The sequence below is a fragment of the Ornithorhynchus anatinus genome, chromosome 6 (genome assembly GCF_004115215.2).
Source record: "Ornithorhynchus anatinus isolate Pmale09 chromosome 6, mOrnAna1.pri.v4, whole genome shotgun sequence".
Classification (NCBI taxonomy): Eukaryota; Metazoa; Chordata; class Mammalia; order Monotremata; family Ornithorhynchidae; genus Ornithorhynchus; species Ornithorhynchus anatinus.
In genome coordinates this window covers 45,519,293-45,537,765 of record NC_041733.1, presented here as the reverse complement: position 1 = coordinate 45,537,765, position 18,473 = coordinate 45,519,293, and the positions used below count along the sequence as shown (strand labels likewise).

At 58.9% G+C, this 18,473-nt stretch overlaps 1 protein-coding gene across 2 annotated transcripts in view; it reads left to right on the top strand.

Moving 5' to 3' along the window:
* LOC100090796 (vascular endothelial growth factor receptor kdr-like) overlaps window positions 1–18,473 on the top strand; it is a 156,029-nt gene that overhangs the window by 89,799 nt on the left and 47,757 nt on the right. For both annotated transcript variants that reach the window (XM_029067183.2, XM_029067184.2), the window contains 2 exons: window positions 4,564–4,714; window positions 8,041–8,161. In XM_029067183.2, the coding sequence (XP_028923016.1) occupies window positions 4,564–4,714; window positions 8,041–8,161 (272 nt within the window). The remainder of the gene's footprint in view (window positions 1–4,563; window positions 4,715–8,040; window positions 8,162–18,473) is intronic.

Here is an 18,473-nt window from a genome sequence, read left to right as displayed (position 1 = left end):
AGATTGGGACGGGGTGCGGGGAGACTGGAGGCAGGGAGAACAGTGAGGAGGCCCCCGGGGTGTTAGAAGGGCTTCGTCCAGGGTGGTAAGATGTTGGGTTGGACAGGAAAGAGTGGACCTGAGCAATTTCCCGAAGGAAGAACAGGCAGCAGTGGGTCGAACTGAGGCGAGTCAAGATGTGTCTAGAGCAGTGCTTCGGGAAGATGATCCGAAGATGAGCCCGGGCCTGGGCTCGGACTCATTCATTCATTCATTCATTCAATAGTATTTATTGAGCGCTTACTATGTGCAGAGCACTGTACTAAGCGCTTGGGATGAACAAGTCGGCAACAGATAGAGACAGTCCCTGCCGTTTGACGGGCTTACAGTCTGATCGGGGGAGAAGGACAGACAAGAACAATGGCACTAAACAGCGTCAAGGGGAAGAACATCTCATAAAAACCGATGGCAACTAAATAGAATCAAGGCGATGTACAATTCATTAACAAAATAAATAGGGTAACGAAAATATATACAGTTGAGCGGACGGGTACAGTGCTGTGGGGATGGGAAGGGAGAGGTGGAGGAGCAGAGGGAAAAGGGGAAAATGAGGCTTTAGCTGCGGAGAGGTAAAGGGGGGATGGCAGAGGGAGTAGAGGGAGAAGAGGAGCTCAGTCTGGGAACGCCTCTTGGAGGAGGTGAGTTTTAAGTAAGGTTTTGAAGAGGGAAAGAGAATCAGTTTGGCGGAGGTGAGGAGGGAGGGCGTTCCAGGACCGCGGGAGGACGTGACCCAGGGGTCGACGGCGGGATAGGCGAGACCGAGGGACGGCGAGGAGGTGGGCGGCAGAGGAGCGGAGCGTGCGGGGTGGGCGGTAGAAAGAGAGAAGGGAGGAGAGGTAGGAAGGGGCAAGGTGATGGAGAGCCTTGAAGCCTAGAGTGAGGAGTTTTTGTTTGGAGCGGAGGTCGATAGGCAACCACTGGAGTTGTTTAAGAAGGGGAGTGACATGCCCAGATCGTTTCTGCAGGAAGATGAGCCGGGCAGCGGAGTGAAGAATAGACCGGAGCGGGGCGAGAGAGGAGGAAGGGAGGTCAGAGAGAAGGCTGACACAGTAGTCTAGCCGGGATATGACGAGAGCCCGTAATAGTAAGGTAGCCGTTTGGGTGGAGAGGAAAGGGCGGATCTTGGCGATATTGTAGAGGTGAAACCGGCAGGTCTCGGTAACGGATAGGATGTGTGGGGTGAACGAGAGGGACGAGTCAAGGATGACACCGAGATTGCGGGCCTGCGGGACAGGAAGGATGGTCGTGCCATCCACGGTGATGGAGAAGTCTGGGAGCGGACCGGGCTTGGGAGGGAAGATGAGGAGCTCAGTCTTGCTCATGTTGAGTTTTAGGTGGCGGGCCGACATCCAGGTGGAGACGTCCAGGAGGCAGGAGGAGATGCGAGCCCGAAGGGAGGGGGAGAGGACAGGGGCGGAGATGTAGATCTGCGTGTCATCTGCGTAGAGATGGTAGTCAAAGCCGTGAGAGCGGATGAGTTCACCGAGGGAGTGAGTGTAAATGGAGAACAGAAGAGGGCCAAGAACTGACCCTTGAGGAACTCCAACAGTTAAAGGATGGGAGGGGGAGGAGGCTCCAGCGTAGGAGACCGAGAATGATCGGCCAGAGAGGTAAGAGGAGAACCAGGAGAGGACAGAGTCCGTGAAGCCAAGGTGAGATAAGGTATGGAGGAGGAGGGGATGGTCGACAGTGTCAAAGGCAGCAGAGAGGTCAAGGAGGATCAGAATGGAGTAGGAGCCATTGGATTTGGCAAGAAGGAGGTCACGGGTGACCATAAGGGGGCAGTCTCGGTAGAGTGGAGGGGACGGAAGCCAGATTGGAGGGGGTCTAGGAGAGAATGGGAGTTAAGGAATTCTAGGCATCGATTGTAGACGACTTGTTCTAGGATTTTGGAAAGGAAGGGTAGTAGGGAGATAGGATGATAACTGGAGGGGGAAGTGGGGTCAAGAGCGGGTTTTTTTAGGATGGGGGAGACGTGGGCGTGTTTGAAGGCAGAGGGGAAGGAGCCCTTGGAGATTGAGTGGTTAAAAATAGAAGTTAAGGAAGGGAGGAGGGCAGGGGCGATGGTTTTAAGAAGGTGAGAGGGAATGGGGTCCGAGGCGCAGGTGGAGGGGGTGGCACTTGCGAGGAGGGAGGAGATCTCCTCTGAGGATACTGCAGGGAAGGATGGGAAAGTAGGGGAGGGGGTTGTTGGGGGGGAGGGGAGAGGCGGAGGGGTGACTTTGGGGAGCTCAGACCTGATCGTGTTGATTTTCGTGAGGAAATAGGTGGCCAGATCATTAGGGGTGAGAGATGGGGGAGGGGGAGGAACAGGGGGCCTAAGGAGAGAGTTAAAGGTCCGGAACAATCGGCGGGGGTGACGGGCATGGCTGTCGATGAGGGAGGAGAAGAAGCTTTGCCTGGCGGAGGAGAGGGCAGAGTTAAGGCAGGAAAGGATAAATTTGAAGTGTGTGAGGTCGGCTTGGTGCTTGGACTTTCGCCAGCGGCGCTCAGCAGCTCGAGCATAGGAGCGTAGGAGGCGGACGGAGGAGGTGATCCAGGGCTGTGGGTTAGTGGCGCGAGAGCGGCGGAGGGAAAGGGGGGCGAGAGAGTCGAGATGAGTAGAGAGGGTGGAGTTGAGAGCGGAGACCTGATCGTCGAGAGTGGGAAGAGAGGACGGGGCGGCAAGGTGAGGCGAGATGCTATTGGAAAGACGGATGGGATCGAGAGAGCGGAGGTCTCTGTGGGGCAGTAGCGAAGATTTGCAGGGGGAGGGAGTGTGAGAGATGAGGCAGGTGAGAAGGTTATGGTCCGAGAGAGGGATTTCAGAGTTGGTGAGTGAGGAGATAGTGCAGCGGTAGGAGATGACGAGATCGAGGGTGTGACCGAGTCGGTGAGTGGGCGCGGTATGGTGGAGGAGGAGGTCGGCAGAGTCGAGGAGGGATAGCAGGCGGGCGGCAGAGGAGTCGTCGGGTACATCCGTATGGATGTTGAAGTCTCCAAGGATCAGAGTGGGCAGAGAGAAGGAGAGGAGGAAGGTGAGAAAGGGGTCAAGGTGGTTGAAGAAGTCGGAGGTGGGACTCCCAGGCTGGAGGACCGGGCCGCGAGGCACGTGGAGAGCCACCGGGCCCGAGCCGTCGTCTGGCGGGGGAGGTCCGGGACCCCCCGACCGAGCGCAGGGCGGCCTTAATCAGAAACCGATGGAAGTGATTTCGACCAGCTGCTCTCCCCCGGCAGTGTGGGCCCCGGCCCGCGGCTAAATCCTGGAAATCCTGGCACTTCGGGTCCTCCCACTCTCCGGGTGATATATTTCTGAGCACGGGGGAGGTCGGGTGTCCTCTCGGAGCCTGACAGAGCCGCCACGAGACACAGACGGTTAAACCAAGGGGAGGGGGCCCGGCGTGACCCGGATTGGCTGGGACCCCCGAGGGGGAGGACGACGAGGAGGTTAAGGAGGAAGACGGGAAGGGGGAGGGGATCAAAGGCAGATGGCCAAGGAAAAAGGGGAGGGCAGGTTCGCATCTGTCGATTCCTGGCGGGAGAAAGCTCAAGTCAATCCGGAGCAGAGCCGCTTCGGCTTCCCGTTAGCCGAACGTTTCGGCCCGGACCAGCTGCCGATACGGGGTCCGAAATGGGCCCGTGGATGGGCGGCGCTGTGTAATTTCCGGTGAAGCGGTGAATCCAGGACCAAATGAACCTGCTGTGGGAAACACAGCTCCCCTCCCGCCTTTCCCCAGGCCTGAGAAGCATAATGGTAGTGGGGTGTCGGTTAAGTGCTCGCTAAGCGGCAGGAACCGTAGCGAGCTGTTTTTCAGGGGGCCTGGGGACCCTGGAGGAGAGGTGTGGGGTTGGGGACCCGGGCAGGCAGGCCGAGGGATTGGGGCGGAGGCGGGTGCTGGGGACGGGACGCTTGGGAGAGGGAGAGGGGCTGGGAACACTGTGGGAGAGGGACGAGCTAGGGCCAGTGAGGGCGAAGAGGCAGGGGTTGGGGTGCCGGGGAGAGGGGGCTGGGACACTGGGGGAGAGGGGTTGGGGTTGGGACACTAGAGGAGAGGACAGGGTTGGGGCTCAGGGAAGGGGTCGAGGGCTGGGACGCTGAGGGAAAGGGGCACTAGGGGAGAGGAATGGGGCTGGGGATGCTGGAGCTGGAGACAGTGGGGGAGAGGGACCAGGGGTGGGGACTGGGAGAGGAGGACGGGTCGGGGACTGCGGGGAGGAAGGGCATGGGCGGGGGCACGGGGTAGAGGGGCATGGGCTGGGGGCACTGGAGGCGAGCAGTCAGATGGTCCTCAATTGTAGACGGAAAACAGCCACCCGCGTGCAGCTCCTTCGAGCGCACCGGTGCCCTGTTGGAGGTGGAGTCCTCGGCCGGGCGATGGCACGGCTCCCAAACGGAGACCCTTACGTTCCGGGACTCGAAATCCCGGTCCGGCCGAAGGCTCATTTTCCCACACCAGGCCGGGGCACGTCCCGGAGCCGGAAGGCTGGCGGGGCCGCGCCCTGGGTCTGGGCCCCAGGTTCACCTACCGCTGGTTTCACTTCCAGAGCGACCCAAGATCTACGAGAAGGAGACGGACTTGGACGAGATGGAGCCGGTGCTCCTGGGGAGCGAGCACGTCCTGCGGTGTACGGCCAGTGGCGTGCCGGCCCCGTCCATCGCCTGGAGCTGGGAGTCTTGCCTCCCCGATGACCCCCTGTAAGTCACGCCCGGCCGACGGGCCGGCGGGCTGCCCGGCTGCCCCGGGGCGGGGCGGGGCTGAGCCGCGGGCATGGGGGTGGAGGGTAATCAAGGTGCCCTCCAAAGGCCTAGGATGCTTGGGGAGGAGCCAAATCCTGATGAAAGTGTGGGGGGGGGGGCGGGGCGGGGAAGGCATCTGGGAGGGCGAGGGGAAGATCAGAGGCCAGAGACTCAATGGAAGAAAAACAAAACCGGGGGTTCAGACAGTTGCCACTTCACGGGGAGGAAGGGAAGGGCAGGGTCAAGCCCCTCCATTGTACTCTACTCTCTTTATAGAATAATAATAATAATAATAACATTGGAATTTGTTAAGCGCTTACTACGTGCAAAGCACTGTTCTAAGCGCTGGGGAGCCTACGAGGTGATCAGGTGGTCCCACGTGGGGCTCACAGTCTTCGTCCCCCTTTTACAGATGGGGTAACTGAGGGCCAGAGAAGTGAAGTGACTCGCCCAAAGTCCCACAGCTGACAAGTGGCGGAGCCGGGATTCGAACCCATGACCTCTGCCTCCCAAGCCCGGGCCCTTTCCACTGAGCCGCGCTGCTCAGTTACATTCTACCGAGAAGGGGGGGGCCTCGTGGAAAGAGCGTGGGCCTGGGAGGCCGAGGGCCCGGGTTCTAATCTCGGCTCTGCCACTTAGCTGCTGTGGGACTTTGGGCAGGTCATTTCACTTCTCTGGGCCTCATTTCCCTCATTTGCAAAATGGGGGTTCGGTTCCCTTCTACTCGGATTGTGAGTCCCCCGTGGAACCTGATCACCTTGTATCTACCCCAGCGGTTAGTACAGTGTTGGACGCAAAGTAGCAGTGTGGCCCTGTCGATAAACCGTGGGCCTGGGACCCAGAGGACCTGGGTTCTAGTCCCAGCTTGGCCACTTACCTGCTGTGTGACCTCGACCCGATTGGACTGGGACCCCGTCACTGGGCAGGGATGGTCTCCATCTGTTGCCGAATTGTATATTCCAAGCGCTTAGTCCAGTGCTCTGCACGTAGTGAGCGCTCAAGAAATACTATCGAATGATATTACAATAACCCTATCACCCTATTTCTTTTATTCATCAGGTGTCCATCCCCTTGATTCTGTTTGTGGTGATTATGTTGTCTTCTTTTTGTCCGTCTGTCTCCCCCGATTAGACTGGGAGCCCGTCACTGGGAAGGGACGGTCTCTATCTGTTGCCAAATTGTATTTTCCAAGCGCTTAGTCCAGTGCTCTGCACATAGTAAGCGCTCAATAAATACGATTGAATGAATGAATGAATGACCCCCCTCACTCTCCCCTCTCCATCCCTGACTTTCCTCTAGAAATGAGTCCCTCCAGGCAGTTTTCCTGTATCTCCCTTCCTCCCCATGACTCTCTCCTTCCTCTGCTCACTGCTCCTGAGTAATCATAATAATAACGATAATGTCGGTATGTGTTAGGCGCTTACTACGTGCAGAGCGTTGTTCTAAGCGCCGGGGTAGATACAGGGTAATCGGGTTGTCCCACGTGAGGCTCACAGTCTTCATCCCCATTTTGCGGATGAGGGAACTGAGGCCCTGTATCTCCCCCAGCGCTTAGAACAACGCTCGGCCCATAGTAAGCCCTTAAATACCAACATCATTATTATTATTGTTATTATTCTCTGTGCCTCAGTTACCTCATCTGTAAAAATGGGGATTTTAAAATGTGAGCCCCCCGTGGGACCATCTGATGACCCCGTATCTACCCCAGCGCTTATAGGACAGTGTTCTGCACATAGTAAGCGCTTAACAAATGCCCTACTGGCTATTATTATCAACCATAGGATCTTGAGGACCCAACATGCACTGCCCAAGGAGAGGGTAGAGTTTCCCTTCCAGGAGATTTTTAGGGAACTGAGAGGAGCAGGCGGAGAGGTGGAAGCGCTGCCCTGCTCTCAGGCAGAGGGGTGGACTGAATGACATCCAGGGAACCTTTCCAAGACTTCCATAACGCCTCCTGCCCCTCTGATCCTATCCAGCTTCCATGGTGCGTCTCGATTCCCCCGTCCCGGCCCCCGGCCAGGCTTATCTCTCCTCAGCAGAAGTCTGAGAAAGATTCCTGAAGGGAAATGACCAGGTTCACCACCCACTCAGACTTCCTGCCGTGGCCCGGTTTCCTTTTTTCTCTCTCTCTCTCGGGCGAAAAATCCATCCCCGGCCTACGGCCTTCGCTAGATAAAAGGAGGAGGCATCGACTCTGTCGCGTTTCCGCCAAACGCGGCCTTGGCAGGGGAGAGGAAGAGGGGCGCGAGGGGGGCTGTTTCACGGAGCCCTCTCCTCCCGCCTCCTCTCCCAGAGGCCTCTTGGCATTTTCCGCGGGGAAGGGGGTGGCGCTGGCATTTTGAGTGGGCCACGGTGTCGGAAAGTGGAAAGGAGCTCGCAGACGGCGTTCTCCGTCAATCCAGGTGCGAGTCGGAGCTGGCAGTTTGGCCGCGGTTTCCCCAGAACGGGCAGAGGGAGAGAGGGAGCCGGAGACGAGTGCCGCTCGGAAGGGTTTGCTTTGCCACCTCATTTCATAACAGTCGATCACGTTCAAAAAAATCGGCCCCCGATGATTTCGGGATTTAGCGCCCGAGAGGCAGGGGGCTGGCCTCGTTGGCCTTCGAAGCGCTAGGATTCCAGGAGCCTTGCCTGCACGGCATGGCCTCGCTTGCTCCCATTTCCTCTCTACCTTCCTCCCCACATTCTAAACACGCCTCCACGGCCCTCTCCTCCGGGATGTCTTCCTAGGATTAGCCAGCAAGCAAGGGCAGCGAAGTGCCCTCCGCGGGGGCTTCTGTCCATCTCTGTGCATGCCAGATAAATCCATTTTTTTTACAAAGGTAAGAAAGATCGCAAGGATTAGGAGTTCAGTACAGTGCTCCGCACACAGTTGGCATCCAGAACAGTGTCCGGTACAGGGCTCAGCCCACACTCTGTGCCCAGGACGGTGCTCTTCATAGGGTTGGAACTCAATGCGGCGTTCTGCCCACAGTGGGAATTCAGCGCAGTGCTCCACGAGCAGTTAGAATCCAGCAGGTCCAGGGCTCTGTGCACGTAATGGATGCTCCGTCGATCTGAATCCGTGAATGGATGAACGACCTGTGGGATGGGGTAAAGAGAGGGGAGGATTCCTGCTGCAGTTGAACCCCATTTCCCACAAGCACGTCTCCAGAGGAACTGGCTCGTAACTGCCCTCCTCTTGGCCTTAAAGAGAGCCCCGCTCCATCCCCGGACTGGTGTGCCCGAGACCGTTGCCCCCCGCTTCACTCAGGGACACTCACCCCGGGGTCCCCCTCTTCTTCCAGGTGCAGGCGGCGGAGCAAGAGGGTCAGCATTTCCGATCACAGCTTGACCACGGGCCCGTACTCGGCCAATACGATCAAGTCCGTCGAAGAGACCACCCTGTCTCACGAAGAGAGAAATAAGGTAAGATCCCCCGGGGTGGCCAGCGCGCCCAGACCCCTTGGGGACCGGCCCTCCCGCTGCTGGCCGGGCCCCGAGTCAGGCGCTCACGTTCCTGGAATTCCCGGGCCCCGGGATCGCGGCCGTTTGGAAATTCCAGACTCGGGAAGCTTGTCGCTCTCTTCTTTGAACAGGCCCCTTGCCGGCTAAAGCTCGCCTCCTTCTGAGGCCTGGAGCCCGGACCCGCTCTGGCTCTGCCTCTCGGGGCAGCCCCCCTCGTCTCGGGGCTGGCGGGATAAAAGTCGGGTTGGGATCTCGGAGTCTGAGCTGAGGGATCTTCTCTCACAGCCCCAGGTTCCGCCGGCTTTCAGAGGAGGCAGGGTGGGATCCGACCGGGTCTAGGGGGAGCCCTCTGTTCCAGAGGCAGAAGGGGTTTCCATCGGGAAACTGTCCCAGAGCTTCTGATGGGAGGCGGCCCAGGGCCAACCGAAACCAGGCAGTTGGCAAGATGAAAGCCAGGCAGCGGGCCTCCCGAGAAGTGATATGTCCTCCACCTCGCGCTTCCCAATCCGTAGAGGTAGGTTGGGGAGGCGTGTCCCGGCCTCGGCGGCTCCGGAGTCCTTCTTGGCCTCTGAAGTGAGGCCTGCTCCTCCCCAGAGCCCGTGGCGGAGGGCGAATTGGCCCGGCCGGGATACCACGCTGAGTTGCTCCCTGGGAAGCGGTCAGGATGGGCCCGTCTCCTATTACCGGGGAGGAAACTGAGGCCCAGAGCGGAACTGTGTCTGGCCTAAGGATCAGCTGAGAGTCGGGCTCGCCTCCACGGGCTCCGTCCCCTGCCCCTAGCCCTCTCAGTGCCTTGCTTCTCTGGGGCTGGGGAAAATGCCGCCCCGCCGCCCCTGGACCTTCCAGGATCCCAAGCTCGTCCGAACAGCACCCCGGGCTTCCCTTCGTCCAGGTGTGGGGAACACCGGGGCATCCCGGCCATCCGGAATGTGCCTCGGGAAGAGCCTTCAGGCTCGGGCTTTGGCCGCCGCAAGGCCCCGAAGCGGTCGGGGGAGAGAAAGCCCCTCTCCCTCCCCCCCCCCCCCCCCAACGCCCCCGCCCTGCCCCCCGAGCGGCCTCGGCTTCCGTGTGGTGGGGTTTCCCTGCATTATGCATTGTGTGCGGCCCCCGGCCCACGGTGCCCCTCAACCACCCGGGCTGGCCCCCGGCGACTTCAAGAGAGAAGAAGCCCGGGGCCTCTGGGGCCTCCTTGGAGAAACGGCACAATTGCTGGAAGCAGCTGCATGGGCTACGGCTTTCTCCGGGGGAAGTCGGGCTCAGTCAGCTCCTCTCCTCTGAGGCACCCCGAGGAGGCAGAGGTCAGCGGCTCTCAGCCCGGCGGGCGGGACCCGGGCTAGGGCAAGAGGCGGGCGCCCGCGGCATTCCGGAGCAGAGGGATTCGGGTCGGGAGAGAGGCCGGGGACGGACCTCACCGGGGTGGGAGAGCGTAGAGATAACTGACTGCGGGTCAGGGCTGGGAGCTCTTCGGAGAGACCCGATCGGGTCGGCCTCGCCGACTGCCACCGACCCAGAGCGCTGGCCGAAGCGTCCCCCAACCCCGATGCCAACCCTGATCGCCTGCGGAGCGTCCTTGCGGGAGGGCGGGCAGGTGAATCCGCTTTGCCAGCTGCTCCGTCTCACCTCCCGGTGGATCGGGGGGCCATCGGTTGAATGGTACGGCCTGGCGGGAAGAACCCCGGACCGGGAGGCGAGAGAGACGGGCTCCGGTTCCGGCTCGGCCGCTGGTCCCCTGGGCCAGTCGCTTAACTTCTCCTTGCCTCCGTTTCCTCATCTGTAAAATGGGGCTTCAAACCCCCTTCCCTCTCCCCCTTAAACTGTGAGCCCTGGGTGGGAGGGGGACGGCATCCAGACTGATCCTAATGAGCCTGTCTCAGCGTTTGGAACAAAGTGAGGGCTAAAGAAATGCCAGCGTTACTTATTGATTTAAAATTCCCCCAACCTGCCTCCCAGTCCCCCCCCAGCACCTGCCGTGCAACCCCCACCAAGTTTCTAAAAGAAACAGGGTCATGGCAGTTTATATTCCCCCATCTGAGACGCATTCATCCTTCCTCAGCTCGGGCCTTCCCGGGGCTGAGCTGCTGTGGGGATTTTCTGCCAGATGGACGTCCTAATGAAAATAGATTCTTAGTAATAAGGCAAGACAAAGGCCCCGGTTCGAGCCGTCTGGGTGTCCCGTTCTCGGAGAAGACGCCCTTTCCCCTCTGCCCCGGCCTCGTACCCATCCAAAGCCCACGGCGATCTGTGTCGAGTTAAGACTTGAGGTGATATCGCTTTCCAAATCCGCCGACACAGAGTTCAGAGGTCGCGGGACTCTTTGCTTTTCACCCAGAAAATGAAGTGAACAGGAAATGGAGACCCAGCCCTGCCCGCCTCAGCCTAACGAGCCATTCATAAGGGCTCAAGGCACCCGGTGGAATAATAAAGATGAGGAGCTTTCTGGACCACCTGATGAAGTGGGGGATTAGGGGAAAGGAGTCTTGATTTCCTGTGTTCCCTGATCCTGTCTCCCCCAGCCGAGCCCTCGGGGCCAGGAGATGGAAGGCGGTCGTGCCTCCCGGGCCCCCGCCGCCCCGTTTTTCAAGATTTTCGCTTTGACGGTTTCTAGTTCTTTTATCCCCTGGGGATTCGGGGTAGGGTGAACCCTCTCAAGGGACAGGGCACTGCGGGAAGCTGAATATCTCAACCGACAGACCCCAGAGATAAGTGAGCCCAAAGACGGCGGCGGGTCCTGCTTCGTTTGGCCATCTGGACATGCCGTGAGTCTTCCGCTCCCGCCTCTGTGCGGACCGTTGCTCATTTTGGATGATCGGTCGGGTCGGCGGCTCTCCACCAAATAATAATAATGACTGTGGGGTTTTATTAAGTGCTCATTATGGGCCATGCACCGTACCGAGCGCTGGAGGTGACGGGGGATCATCATGTCGGACGCGGTCCCTGTCCGACACGGGGATCGCGGTCTAAGGGGGATGGAGAAAGGGTATCGAGTCCTCATTTTAAAGAGGAGGAAGCCTGAGGCGCAGAGACGTTAAGTGACTTGCCCTAGGAGAAGGTTAGAGCCCAGGTCCCCTGGCTCAGAGGCCCGAGCTCTTTCCACCAGGCCATGCCGCTTCCCACTTAGAGGGCAGGGTTTGTGTCCCCAAGCCCCCAGGACTGAGCTCTGCCCTGAGCTCTGTTCCGCTATTGATTGATTTGAGTTTTGAACCGTTTTTCCCATCTGCCCATCTCTCCAGATTACTGTCAGCTCAGTGAAGAGACGTTAGGCCCTTTGTAAAGGATCCCGAGAAACAGCACCGACCAGGGTCATTTGGGGCCGATACGAAAGGAGCTGCATCAGAGTGTTCTTCTGTCCCTTTGGAGCCTCTGCTTTGTGATCTTTTTGCTGCCGTTTTTGACAGTTCTCCTGAATAGTCTTTTATTGCCGCCACTCAGGGGACAGGGAGGCCCTGGATGTGTCAGTCCTTTGGCAGGAGAGAAAGCAGTCAGAGATCTTGAGCAGGGAACTGGGGGATGCTTGGATAGTAGGCTCCTAGAGGGCAGGAACCGTCTCTCTCCATCCTGGGGTCCGAGCCAGCCCCCTGGGCGGTGGAGAGCTATTCTAGAACTATTCTAGGACTGGGTCATTTATTCATTCAGAGGGTTTTTACGGAGCACCGCCTGCATCTAGAGGTGCCCGGGGGAGCGCAATGAAAGGAAACGCCCAGTCCCCGCCCTCGAAGAAGCTGGTGTTCACACGGGGACTCCGGACCTGCCCCGGTCTTCCGCCCCACGGAAGAGGCCCGTGGTCACGTGCGTGTGAGAGGCACCGCAGTCGGAGACGTATCCTGGGCCCCGGTGGACCCGCCCCCAGGTCTCAGGGGGGACGTGTCCTGCCACCAGCCAATCTCATTCAGCCTCCCCAGGGCCCAGTCAATCCATCAATCCGTCGACGGCGTTGATCGACGGCATTTGATCAACCGCAGTGGAATTTGGAGGCGGGACCCCTGCCATCGAGGAGATTACAGTCTGTTGGAGGGACCGACATGAAATAAAGTAAGGGAGGAGGAAGGAGAGAATGGAAGGATGAAAGATGGGGAAGGAGGAGAGCGAGGGCTTCAACGGTAGAGTGGGGAAGTTGATACGGAACAGCCATGGCTGTTGTGAAAGCCTAAATGCCGGGGAAGAGGTTGGAAGAATAGAACCTGGGGAGCTGAAAACATAATCCTGGAAAGCCTTCTGGAGGAAGGGGGATTTCAGAAGGGCTCTGAAGCTGCGGAGAGCTCCCCTCCCACACCATTAAGCCCGAGGCTCTTCGAGAAGAAGGAGGAGGAGGAGGAAGAGTCGACAGCTGGTTAGCTGGCAGCGGGCTTGAGCGTGTTAAAATATCACATCAAGCAAGTGTTGTAAAATATGGCAAAACAGCTTCCAAAAATGATGCGGAACGTGCCAGTTGTGTGTGGATTCTGGAGAGCAGAGCGGCAAGCGGCGATGTTCTGGCAAGATGCAGATCTCGAGGCTGCCCTTTTGGGCGAAGTCTCTAGAGACATGGAGTGGGGAAGGAAGGACGGCACGGACACGGGCGTGCTGGATCTCGACCCTGGTCTCTGGCTTGCTGGGGGACCGTAGTCAGGGGTTGCGGCCCCCCGGGCTGCAGTTTCTCCACCGGGGCCGGAGAGGGGAGAGCGAGGAGGTCTGGATGGTCCCTGCTCGGTCGTTGGAGGGAGGCAGAGCTGGAGAGGGGTGAGTGAGAGGGGCTGGATACTCCATGCTGGGGCCCTGGAGGGAGTGTTCGGGGATGTAGAAGGAGAGCGAGGAGGGTTGGATGGTCTGTGCTGGGTCGCAGGAGGAAGAGTCAGGGATGGAGAGGGGAGAGTGAGGGAGGTTGGACAGTCCGTCCCTAGTCAGTAGGGTGTCGATCCGGGAGGGTTACGAGCGCATGTTTTAAGTGCCCTGAGGCCGCTGTCAAGAGTCGCCCAGATCGTTGGCCTGGCCAAGTTCAGGGGCCTTCCTCTCGATCTTCTGTCCCTAGGGCCCTGATTTCCACTGGGGCTTCGTCATCATTCATTCATTCATTCAATAGTATTTATTGAACGCTTTCTATGTGCAGAGCACTGTCCTAAGCGCTTGGAATGTACAATTCGGTAACGGACAATCCCTGCCCGTTGATGGGCTTACAGTCTAATCGGGGGAGACAGACAAAAGCAAGACAACTTAATCGCAATAAATAGAATCAAGGGGATGGACACCTCATTACCAAAATCACTGCCGGCCACGTGGACCGATGGGCCAACGATGGCCGTCTTCATCATCGGTCAGCATCAATGTCGTCGTCGTCACTATCCCCTCCCTTATACCGGAAGACCGGTTGTCCACGTGTCTACCCTCAGAACCTGTTGGTTACCTGAACAGGTGCTTCTGCTGGGTAAAACTAGTTCAGGAAACCCACTGGTCACCTGCCTAGAGCCCAAGCCGGTCTCATTCAGTCAAACAAGCAGACGTTAGGTCTGCATCTGTGAACTGAACGAGCCTCCTCCCGTACTCGGCCGCCGCCCCTCGGCAGGAAGACCCGGCTCCCCGGCTCACCTCAGCGTGGCTTTCGGGCGGCCCCGCTGCTGTCCCCTTCCAAAATATGCCTATGTAGAGGACTGATACAAGACTGTCTGGCCAGTCATTTAATGGACCACCCCAGTGCCCTCGCCCACCTCAGGTCTCACTGGATGGTTTGGATTGGCACAGTCAGGGATCAGATTGACCAGACTTGGTGGTCTGTGCCTGGGCAGAGGGACTAATGGGCTGGCCTGGCAAAGGGGCACTGCGGCTGCCCTGAGAAGGCTTAGAGGCGAGAGACTTTCTGCGTTGAGCGCGACGGTCCCTCGAGCGCTGTCCGAAGTCCGGGGGTGAGTCCTCTCCGTCAGGAGACGCAGCGCCGGGCCATCCTGCTCACATTCCAACGGGCGATGCCGGCGGCTTGGCGTAGAGGTTCTCAGTCGGTCCAGAGTAGCCCAGGGGCTTTGATAGAGAAGCAGCCTGGCTCAGTGGAAAGAGCCTGGGCTTGAGAGTCGGAGGTCGTGGGTTTGAATCCCGGCTCTGCCACCTGTCAGCTGTGTGACTGTGGGCGCGTCACTTAACTTCTCTGTGCCTCGGTTACCTCGTCTGTAAAATGGGGATGAAGACTGTGAGCCTCACGTGGGACAACCTGATTACCCTGGATCTACCCCAGTGCTTAGAACAGTGCTCTGCACATAGTAAGCGCCTAACAAATACCAACATTATTATTATTATTATTATATGTCCCTCCTGGGCCCAGCCCACGGTGACTCGGAGCCCTTTCCTGACTCGCGAAGGGCCGGGGGCCGGGCTCAGCCCGGGGCTGCCTCTAGTCCCCAGCCTAAAGGTTCAACTTCAGGGACCACCCGGAACCACCTCTCTGCAGGTCCGTGGCGGGCCTAGAGGTCGGAGGTTGGCCTTGGTGACCGCTGGAGCTCCCTCCCCGCCCAGTGGACCGTAGAGCCTGCCCCCGCAGAGGGCAGCTGGCACTTTCTTGCCCCAGAGCCCTCCTATCTAACCATCCCTTCCACCCCGGCCCTGCCCCACCATACTGTGAGACTTGAACCTTCTAGCATCAGACTCCGGGAGTTCCGCCGCCCGTCCCACTTCAGCGGCGGGCGTGGGCTGGTGGACAGCCGGACAGTAGGCCGAGCCTCAAGTCGCCACGGACCCCTCCAGATCACCTCCTGGCTCCCTCCTCCTCCTCCCAGTCCTCCTCTGCCCCCATCAACTGGGCTGGAGCTGCTGCGGGGGGGGAACGGTTCCTTCCCCTCAGCTTCCTGCCAACCCCTACCGGGGTCGGTGGATCCCAGCCGGGCCCCCAACCCCGTCGAGACCCGAAGGCCAGGAGGCAGAGCCCAGAAAAGCCTGCTTCTTCCCCCGGCCGTCCGGACAGCCGGCCCACGGCTCGCCTCCGCGACCTCAGCGCCGCTCGTCCCGAGACACTCTCGCCGCATATGTCTGGAATGCACTTTGGCTGCCTTTTTCATTCAGATATGTGGGTGCGCATATTTATACACACACACATTTGAGTGTGAGTATGTCTGTGTGAGAGAGAGAGAGAGAGAGTGGATAGCTCTTCGTCACTGAGGAAGCATAATCCAGCTGGACGTGTGGAATTCGTGAACATCACTCTCCAGTTTCTCACTGGAGCTTCGCATCGCCTTCTGGCCACAGTTAAAGCGGAGGGCTGCTCTCTCCTAGCTGCATGGGCTCCTGCCCGGGGACCCTGAGAGGTGGAGGATCCGAGCGGCTGTTGTTATCGTTACTACTATCATAATGACACGGCGATGTTTATTATTATCATTCTAAACGTTACCGTGTGCAGGACGCTGTACTAAGCACTTGGGAGAATCCAGCAGAGTTGGTAGACACATTCCAGCGTGGCTCAGTGGCAAGAGCCCGGGCTTGGGAGTCAGAGGCCGTGGGTTCTAATCCCGGCTCCGCCACTCGCCGGCTGTGTGACCTTGGGCAAGTCACTTCGCTTCTCTGGGCCCCGGTTACCTCATCTGTAAAATGGGGATTAAGACTGTGAGGACCACGTGGGACAACCCGATTACCTTGTGTTCCACCCAGCGCTTCGAACATAGTAAGCGCTTAACAAATACCGTCCTCATCATTGTTATCGTTCCCTGCCCACGTCGAGGTTACAGTTTATTAACAAGAAGAAGAAAAATTACAATATCTGTTGAGCACTTACTACGTCCCAAGCACTTAGGCAGATACGATGCCGTCAGATCGGACAGTCTCAGCAGCGTGGCTCCGTGGAAAGAGCACGGGCTTTGGAGTCAGGGCTCATGAGTTCGAATCCCAGCTCTGCCACTTGTCGGCTGTGTGACCGTGGGCGAGTCACTTAACTTCTCTGTGCCTCAGTTCCCTCATCAGTAAAATGGGGATTAAGACTGTGAGCCCCACGTGGGACATCCTGATTCCCCTATGTCTACCCCAGCGCTTAGAACAGTGCTCGGCACATAGTAAGCGCTTAACGAATACCAACATCATTATTATTATTATTACATAGGGCAGAGTTTAAGGGAGAGAGAGGGAACGGGTATTTAAATCCCCATTTTGCATCTGAAGAAACTGAGGTAGAGAGCAGTGACCCGTCATAGGTCACACCGCAGGCAAGTTGCAGATCCGGGGTTAGAACCCAGGCCTTTGCCCTAGTCCGTGCTGCTTTTCTACGGAGGGTTAGTGGTGGTTGGGGGCAACTTCTTTGGGGCGACCCCACTCTGGACAGGATATGGAGTATTTGCTATTGGGGAAATAAGGGAAGTCTCACCGCTCTTGAGCGACCCCTTTCTGGGTTGAAATCCATGGCCCTTCCCCTCCCTCCCTCCCTCTCTCATCCTGCCATGGGTCTGGGGGCTCCATGCCTTGTTCAGAGGATCAGTCGATCAATCTATCAACGGTATTTATGGAGCAGTTACACTTGGGAGAGGTATAATGTAACAGAGTTGGTAGACACGTTTTCATGCCCACTACAAGCTTACAGTCTAGAGGGACGGCTGGTCCGGGCTCCAGTTTGGGGTTTTCCCTCAGGTGATAGTTGCTGGGATCCCCACCCTCCGCGGGTCCAAAATGAAAGAGATGGAACTGTGTGGGGAGGGTAGAGACCGTGGAGTCCCCTGGCCGCCCGGGCCCCCGGGGCCCCCAGGGTGCCAACCTCGGTTCCCGGATTTGGCCCACTGGAGGCCCTCCCACGTGAAGGAGGAGTGGGGTGACTACTTGGGACCCACGAGGGATGAGGAGGCGACCCAGCGGGGCGAGGGAGCGGCCGGGGCAGGCAAACCGAGATTAATCTGGTCCGAGGCCACGGCTCCCCCTCCAGCTCAGAAATCCCGAAGGGCGGCTGGGCTCCTACCTGCCCCTTCTGTGGCCAAGCGCCGCCGCTACGCGGGCCCCACCGGCCCAGCCCCAGAACGGCGGTAGCCGGACCTCCGCGGAACCTTCCGCTGCTCATCCGGGAGCGCGTTTGCTTTTTGAACTGTCTGGGCTGGGACCAGAGCGGGCCAGCTCTGACCCCCCGACAGGTCGGCGGGCGGGGTCGGGGGGCACCTGGGCCTCTCGGCCTGAGCGGAGAGGAGGGTGGACCCCGGGGGAGCGCGCTATCTCACCCACCTAGGGGAGGCGGCGGGAGGCCCTGGCCTCGGGGGCGGTTGAGGCAGAGGACGGAACGACTGTCCGAGGGAGCCAGAGCCCCGGGGGGAAGTTGAGAAGCAGCGTGGCCTAGCGGAAAGCGGGCGGCTTTCAAATTCCGGCTCTCCCCCCCGCCCGCTGTACGGCCTTGGTTAAGCCACCTCATTTCTCGGTGGCTCAGTTCCCTCATCTGCAAAATACCGGTTCCTCCCTTCTACTTGGACCGTGAGCCCCGTGTGGGCCCTGATTATCTTCCGTCTATCCCAGGGCTCGGTACAATGCGTGGCTCGTAGCGAGCGCTCAACGGATACCACGTTGTTGTCTTTATTACATCCTGCCGGGGTGTTGCTGCTCATCCGAATCCCCGGGAAGTCAAGAGCGGGGTGGGGCGGAAAGAGATCCGTTGCGATTCGTAAGAAATCCAAAGACTGAGGAGTGCCGCCTCTGGCCCGTCTCTCCCCAGAGAGGCCCGGTTGGGTCCAATCCAGCGGGACCTGGCTTTCGGCGGTCCACAGTAAGAAAAACTGCCCCTCTATTCTGTTCTCGGGGTCTTCCTCCCCACTACCTACCCTCCCCCAGTTGGGGAACGGGGCTGGGAGAAGCTCCACGGAGCGACTGAAAATCATCGGTGCCCAGATGATAAGCATGCTGACTCGGTGTCAGTGTGTGTTTGTCTCTCTCTGGATGGACTCCAGTTAAAAAATAGCACCGGACAGCCCACTTCAAAGCCTCCTGCCCAGATACAGCTAAAGGAGTTGGCTTAGAAAGACACCCTGGCTCTTTCAGAATGAAGCGGGAGCGCCGTCGTCTCTGTTCTTGCGAAGGCGGTGGCTCCTGTGTCCCTGGGGAGCCGCGGCCGAAAGTCCTCCCGTCCGTCTCTCGCCGTCCCTGGCGGAGAGCGGCCCCTGGCAGAGGGGGATGGAGGGAGGGTTGAGTTGGAGTGTCTTCCTCTCTCAAACGGCTCCCGCCGCAAAAGCCGCAAGATTGGGCCTCTGCCTTCGCCCCCGACCAAGCTCTCTCAGGGAAGACTCCGGTAGTGGCTCCCACTGGCATCCGGGCACTGGAGCCGGAGGGCACGTACGCTTTATGGACTGGTGAAGACTGGGGATAG